General features: G+C 54.3%; 1 protein-coding gene across 1 annotated transcript; it reads right to left on the minus strand.

The window, feature by feature from the left end:
* Nucleotides 1–2,270: 2,270 nt before the first annotated feature.
* Nucleotides 2,271–6,946, minus strand: LOC104996478 (chymotrypsinogen B). The gene is made up of 7 exons (XM_010850744.1): nt 6,876–6,946; nt 4,804–4,907; nt 4,613–4,692; nt 4,433–4,511; nt 3,993–4,173; nt 2,964–3,097; nt 2,271–2,492 (listed from the first exon to the last, which is right to left on the minus strand). The coding sequence occupies exons 1-7, from the start codon at nt 6,925–6,927 to the stop codon at nt 2,331–2,333; spliced, it is 792 nt and encodes a 263-aa protein (XP_010849046.1). The 5' UTR covers nt 6,928–6,946; the 3' UTR covers nt 2,271–2,330.
* Between the last annotated feature and the right edge of the window lie 594 nt (nt 6,947–7,540).

Genomic DNA, 7,540 nt, shown 5'->3' on the forward strand with positions numbered 1-7,540 from the left:
CAGAAATAGAATCAGGGACATAGACATTAGACTGGTGGTTGCCAAGGAGCAGGGCGTGGGAGAGGGATGGGTTGGGAGTTTGGGGTTAACAGATGCAGATTATTATACAGAACGGATAAAAAACAAAGTCCCACTGTGTAGCACAGGGAACTATATTCAATATCCTTTGATAAACCATAATGGAAAAGAATATGAAAAAGAATATATATGTACATAACTGCGTCACTCTGCTGTATAGCAGTAACTTAACACAGCATTGTAAATCAACTATATATCAATTAAAAATTATAAATAAATAGTAAAAAAACAAAAAAAAGAATACTGTATGAGGCAGCTCAGCAGGGCCCATAGGCAGACCCTTCCCTACAGTGGGTCTGTTTACAAACTGGGAGAGACTCTCAATAATGGAACTTTTTATTTATCTATACTTTTCAGTTTAACACCTAATTGGAAACTATTTGGGTATGCTAATCTAGTTTTTAAACTGCAATTTTTTATGACATTTAAATACGGAGCAAATATTCCTTTGGAAAATTTAGCATCCTAATAGAAATGTGCTGTTAAGCGCAAATTACACACTGGATTTGAAAGAATTAATATGAGAAAAAGAATGTAGAATATAACATTAGCAATTTTAAAATATATTGAAATGATATTATTTTGATATACTCAGTTAAATAAAATACATAAGTAAAATTAATTCACATATTTCTTTTGATGCTTTTAGAAAGGCTATAATAATATCATCTAAAGTCATCCATTTGGCTCACATTACATTTCTAAGTCAGGCTTCTCAGGCGCTGCAGTGATAAAGAATCTGCCTGCCAAAGCAGGAGACGCAGGAGACTTGGGTTCGATCCCTGGGTTGGGAAGATCCCCTGGAGGAAGAAACGGCAACCCACTCCGGTATTCTTGCCTGGGAAGTTCCATGGGCAGAGGAGCCTGGTGGGCTACAGTCCCTGGGGTTGCAAAGATTTGGACACAACTGAGTGACTGAGCATGCATGCACGTTTCTTTAGTAAGTCAGAAGCCAGACACAGCCTCACAGTTTTCACATGGGCCTCGAGGTGGCAATTTTATCCTGGCATTGAGGTTTTTAGACTCTGGGAGGTGGGTTGGTGGGATGGTGGGCAGAGGTGAAGGCAGGTCTTGCTACCAAGTGAAACAGAAACTTAACCAGTCTTGTGCTTGCTACTCCATTTTAATTCGAATCACATCCCACATCCATCTGTGTGTAAATGGTTTTGATGTAGAAATAAAATGCTTGTACTTTGGTCTCCTGAGTTTAAGCAGTCTCCCCATCTCAAACCCTCAGTGTTCCTTAAGACACTGGGCTTTAAGTAACGTTTTGAATAATTTACTTCATGCCCACTTCTCTGCCCAGCCCTTCTCTCTCATGTTTCTTTTTCACCCTTTCACATCTTCATTCTCCAAATCAGGTTTAACTGTTTGGGGGCTTTTTCTCTGTTTTGTTACTAATTAAATTGTGTGTGTAACCTTAATTTCAACATACTATGACCCACTATCAGAACAATTAAAATTTCACTGGGAGGAGAAATATATTAGGAAGGATACTGACAGGGAAATGCAGCAAGGAGACCAATGCCATTCCCTCCCAGATGCCCTGTTAGCCTAGGCTACTGGCCGCCTCCTCTGAGACCAGATCTGTAGGAACTCCAGAGGGAAACATCATGATATGGGACCTGGGAGAGGACAATGTGGACTGGGGCAGGGTGTGTGTGTGTGTGTGTGTGTGTGTGTGTGACTGATGTGTGCTGGGACCGATGTTGGAGGCTGTAGGCCTTGCTCTGGGAGGATAAAATGGGAAATTAACTGTTGTAATTCTGTCTGCTTCTCCCTTAAACCCAGTGCTCTGGGGCCATAGATTCTGCCCCAGGCCCCTTTGACGGAAAGGACAGGTGCCATCAGTAAACACGGGTCGTGCAGAAATGTGCAGGGGAGGAACCAAGGACCTAGAAAACCTTCTGCACAGCTTCCCAGGGCCCACCCGTGGATGGCACAAGACTCCCGCCTTCCAGAATGCTCCATGGGTCAAGGTGGCGCCAGCAATTAGGACCTGGGTTCTACCCCAGGATGGAGTCCTGAGCAGGGAGAACGGGATTCAAAGCCTCAGCTTCCTGAGAAGCGTGTGTGTGGGGGTACTGGGGTACTGGCAGCCTGGGAAGGGAGCAGTAACTCCCCCTCGGTGGTTGATGGGGACCCTGCAGCCCCACGCCGCCCCGACCACACAGGGAGCCATGTGCAGACCATGCTTATGTACAGAGGATTTTATTAGGGACTCTCGGGGTGGGATGCCAGAAGGCCCAGGCTCAGTTGGCAGCCAGGGTCTCCTGCACCCACGGCATAAGAGCAGTGACGCGGGCGTACACGGCGGGCGTGGACGTGGAGCACGTGCTGCTGCCCCAGGACACGATGCCCACCAGGGTCCAGGCTCCATTCTTCTTGCAGACCAGGGGGCCGCCAGAGTCGCCCTGCAGAAGGAGACAGGACTTGTGTCCAAGCCGGAAAGAAGGTGCCGGGGCCCAGGTGTGCCTGGACCTGGCTGAGTCCAAGGGGTGCAGACCAAGGGCAAGTGGGGGCCCAGAGGTTGTGCACAGATGCTCGGACCTGCTCAGATGGCAGCTCTGCCCCCTACTCCTGGGGGGCCTGGGGCGAGGGCTGATCCTCTCAGCCTCCCCATCACCTGTAAAACGGCCTGAAATGTCCACTTTGTGAGCATAGTGTGAGGTTAAACACCCCTGGAAGCCTCACACCACACCTGGTCAGGGCCAGCCCGCATCAGGGCCATCTCCTGGTGCTGGTCCCTGCCTTCACTGGGGCACTGGGCAGGGCCTGAGGTTAAATAAGGCATGGCAGAGAGGAGTGGGCCTCAGGGCCTGACCACAGTGGTGGTGGGGAAGGGGCAGGTATGGTGTGAGGGCGGGCAGGGTAGCAGGCCGTACCATGCAGGAGGAGACGCCGCTGGCCCCCGCACAGATCATCACATCGGTGACCCTGCTGCCCCAGTACTTCCTGCAGTCGGTGTTGGACACGATGGGCAGGGTGGCCTGCTGCAGCTTGTCAGGGGTCTTGAGGGCTGGAAGGACAGAGGGCGTGGGGTCAGGGCCCAGGGAGAGAAGACCAGCGCCTGCCGGAACCCTGCCCTCCCGCGGTGTGGTCCTCCTCTGTCATGATGGTCTTGGGTGCTGAGCGCCACCTTCCAAGAGTCTGGGAGGCCGTCCCTCTCCGGTTCCACACCAGGCAGTGAGTCTGCGCTCCCAGCACAGTTGGTCAAGCAACTCCTGCCTCTGAGCCCCTGCGCCCCGCGCCCGCTGGGCCCTGCGTGTGGGCGGAGGGGCCGTCCCTCCACCCCAGCCCTCCTCTGCCTGGACACTGGGGGGACCCAGAGGGAGCACCTCCCTCTTCTGCCCTTTCCTGGCTGCTTGTGTGCTCAGTCGCTCAGTCGTGTCCAACTCTTTGTGACCCCAGGGACTGAGGCCCGCCAGTCTCCCCTGTCCGTGGAATTTTCTGGCAACGGCACTGGAGTGGGTTGCCATTTCCTCCTCCATTCCTAGGTGCTTGCGTCCTGTTAAAGGACCGGCAGGCTGTGGCCGGCACTCAGGCGTAAACCCGACCTGGACCCTGGGCTCCGGGTTCAGACTTCAGGGTCGCTGGACACAGCTGCCCTCCTCAGTCTGGAGGGCAGTCTGGGCAGTCCATCTCCATGCAGGTTAGAGGGGGGCGACACTTGCTGGAACTCAGGTGTTTCTTCAGAAGCTGACTGTTCATGTATGTATTATTAAACCTTATTTTTATTCACGTTTGATAGGTTTTTAATTGAGTGTTTTTAAATAAAGAAATGGGGAGGTTGATGACTGTTAAGGAATTTACGACCAAAACATCTTTGAACAACCATGTGTGTGCCACTTGGCGACTCCTGGGCTCAGGGAGCCCCCATCCCAGACCCCCACCTGGTGGGCGGAAAGGCTCACCGTTATACTTGGTCTTGCCCCAGCCCGTGGTGGCGCACAGCATCCCAGCGGGGAAGTCCTCGTCGGCACTGGGCAAGCACACGGCCGACACGGTCTCTGAGAACTGCGCGGGCGTGGCCAGCTTCAGCAGGGTGATGTCATTGCGGACCGTGAGAATGCTGAACTTGGGGTTCTTGAAAACCTGCAGGCAAGGCCCAGAAAGACAGATGAGGCCCTGGGGTAAATCAGGGATCCGCGGGTTTCTAGACCATCTCCTTTCCTGGTGATCTGTTCAGGACAAACGGACTCACAGGAGCCCAGAGTGAGAATCCTGAGACTGGCTCGATCCACTTGGCTCCTGTCTCTCAAGGGGCTGAAGGGTCTTCCCTTTGCCCCCTCCCCAGCCTCGGCCTGCAGCCCAGCGGCTGTCCCCTGGCCCGCCCAGCGAGGCCTGCGCGTACCTTGCCAATCTTCAGGACCTGGGTGTCCTCGGTCCGTGAGCCCTGATCAAACTCCCCGGCCACAACCACATCAGAGGTTCTGGGGGAATCAGGTGGTGGTTAAGGACTGAGCATGCACCCTGCTCCCCTCCCCCACCCCAGGCCGAAGCCGGAAGCGGAACCCCGAGCTCTGGTCCTCACGTGACCCCGCAGTGGGCGGCGGTGACCACCCAGTCCTCGCTGATGAGGGAGCCCCCGCAGAAGTGGAAGCCGGTGCTGTCCTGCAGGAAGATGGGGAGGGTCAGCGCGCGCTGGACAGCGGCAGCACCGACCTTGGCAGCGGCCCTCTGCCCAGCTGAGCCCCTGGTGCCTCCACCTCATTACCCCCTCACCTGCAGGGACACCTGCCAGGGCCAGGAGCCGGGCACGGCGTCCTCCCCGTTGACGATCCTGGCGAGGCCACTCAGCACAGGCTGGATGGCGGGGACTCCGCAGCCTGGAGAGGGTGACAGGAGGGTGAAGAAGCGCTAAGACCCAGAAGCGCTAAGACCCAGAAGCGCTAAGACCCAGAGCCAGTCTGCGGAAATCCTCGCTTTTACTTCAGATGTCTAGGCTGACCCAGAACCCACCGCCACACTCCTGGCTTCTCCTGGAACCCTGTGGGCTCAAGGATCCCCTCACACAGCCTACTGACCCCAGGAGCCCACCCTGGATGCAGAGGCATGGAACTGCCGCCACCCAGGGCCACCCTGCCTGAAGGAGCAGGGGACAGGCTGAGACAGGGACTGTCCTGCCTGGACTCTGAGGCCCGCCCCTCCTTCCCGGGAGGCCTCCCACCGGTCCCCAGATCCCATTTTCCTCAGACGCTGGGGAGCAAGCAACGTCACCTCACAAGTCAAAGCTCACCTGTTAGCCTGGTGGGGTCTGGGGGTCGTGAAGTTAAAATCTGATAACCCCAGCCCCTGGGGAACCCAGAATGCTGATAGCTGATGGGAGAACGTTTTACACTGAAATCTCTATTTCCAGAGATTTCAGGAACTCTCCATTGTATAAAGTCTTAATTATTTAATAAAACAACACTTTGATTCCATGCTGTAAAAGGACACATTGAGGAAAACGGAAAACAGAGGACCTGAACTGTGACAAAACAATGAGAAAAGGCTGGTGGACTTGACGTGTCCGGGACACGCTTGCTGTGTCAGGACCAGGGGAGTTCTTGGCACCTGTATACAGGTTCTACAACTCGGTGACAGCGAGGAGTGTTGGGCAGGTACAGCCCTGATGACCAGCCAGGCCACCTGGAGGTCATATGGGCCTTGCCTGAGGTCCAGTCCAGTGTCTCCTGCCCGTGTGGACAGACCAGCCCCTTATCACCAAAATACACATCATCAACACAACCCATTTTTTTTTAACTAGCAAGAAGATTCAGTATCAACTGTGATGCATTCACCCAGCTGAGTGCTCTGCAGCGATTAAAGTGAATGAGCTGGGTCTCTGCATTAATGGGAATAAATCTAAAACTATGTAGGTAGGGAAAGGCAGGTTGTAAACCTGATGTAGCAGATGATACAGTTCATGTAAGTTTTTACAAATATTATACTGCACTGGTGGATTTAGAAACGTGTGGTAAATTTGAAAAGCCCACACAGAAATAATACACAGTGAGTTCAAAATAGGGATCACCTTCTGAGAAGGAGAGAGGGGACTTTAGCTCAAATGGTTCTATGTTTTAAAAAGAAATACCTGAAGCAAATCTGGAAAAAAATAACTTTTGCTAAAGTCCAATGAAAGGTTCAAAGATGTGGTATTATTTTCTGTATTTTCCACTATTTTTTTTTAATAGAAAAAAAAAAAAAACTTGGAAAGTGCCTCGAACAGTATAGCCCCGGGTGGAGGCCGTGACAGGCTCTTGTGACTACACCCTCACTCTGCCCACAGCGCCTCAACCTGAGCCACGTCTGGGGCCCCAGACCTCAGTGCGGCTCGGACTGGCCTTTTCTGCTCCAGGCACAGGGTATGAGGCTCGGGAAGCTCCCAAAGGCCCTGCCTGTCAGGATGTGGGGCCCAAGCGGGCAGGGCAGGCCTCCGATCTCCCTCCTGGCCAGGCCCGGCTTGCTCCAGACAGAACCCCTCAGCCCTCGAATGGGGCCTGGCTCGGGGTTGTCAGGCGCTCAGGGACTCAGGGACTTCCTCAGCCACCTCCCAGACCTGGCCAGCCATGGCCTGCGTGCTAAGTCACTCAGTCATATCCAACTCTTTGTGACCCCACAGACTGCAGCCCGCCAGGCTCCTCTATCCATGGGATTCTCAGGCAAGAGTACTGGAGCGGGGTTGCCATGCCCTCCTCCAGGGCATCTTCCTGATCCAGGGATTGAGCCGGCGTCTCTCATGTTTCCTGCATCTGGAGGCAGGGTCTCCACCACTAGCGCCCGCTGGGAAGCCCCGAATGCACCCTGGCACTCACCGAAGGCGGCCCCTACAAGGGCAAAACAGGAGAGGAGCCAGAGAGGGGCCATGTTTCTGCTGCCAGGGCATACGGGGCACCTGCCCTGGGCTCCTTTTATATCCTCTGGCACCCCAAGGGCTCCGCCCAGCCCGAGAGCCACCTCCCTCCCATTATCTAGGAACCTTGGGAGATAAAGGGGACCAAGCCCCCCTGTAAGCCTGAACTGGCTCTCAGCCTCAGACATCCCAGCACCTGGGAAAAGGGCAGCTGCCCTGGCACAACGTCGCCCAGGAGTCTGCCAGGGCGCTGAGGGCAAGGCCAGTGCCCAGGCTGGGAGCTCAGGTCCTGCAGGGCCCAGCTCGGGGCAACCAGGACACAGGGTGGTGGGTTCTGCTCCCAGTGCGCCGGGAGGATTCCCAGCTCCTAAGTACAGGCAGTCCCAGCACTGGGTGCAGAGAATCCCAGCTGGTCATCACTGGGAGGCCTTGGCTTCTCAGCAAAGAGTGCTTTCAATGTGAGACTCAACTAGAAGCACAGTATCACACAGACATGCTGGGCCATCCACAGGTCACCTCAAAATCAGCCCAGCCAAGCAGCTTCGAGCCTGTGTGAGGGCACGTGAAGGAATCACCCCCATGGCTGGTCACAGGCAGCTCGCAGGTTGGCAGACACGCCCGTATCTG

This window comes from Bison bison, unplaced genomic scaffold, assembly GCF_000754665.1.
Source record: "Bison bison bison isolate TAMUID 2011002044 unplaced genomic scaffold, Bison_UMD1.0 scf7180017864295, whole genome shotgun sequence".
NCBI lineage: Eukaryota > Metazoa > Chordata > Mammalia > Artiodactyla > Bovidae > Bison > Bison bison.

Coding starts and splice junctions, on each gene's coding strand:
- LOC104996478 (XM_010850744.1), bottom strand. CDS start 6,927: ATGGCCCCTCTCTGGCTCCTCTCCTGTTTTGCCCTTGTAGGGGCCGCC. Junction 4,693..4,803: donor CCTGGCAGGTGTCCCTGCAG/GTGAGGGGGTAA, acceptor ATCTTCCTGCAG/GACAGCACCGGCTTCCACTT. Junction 4,512..4,612: donor GCCGCCCACTGCGGGGTCAC/GTGAGGACCAGA, acceptor TGATTCCCCCAG/AACCTCTGATGTGGTTGTGG.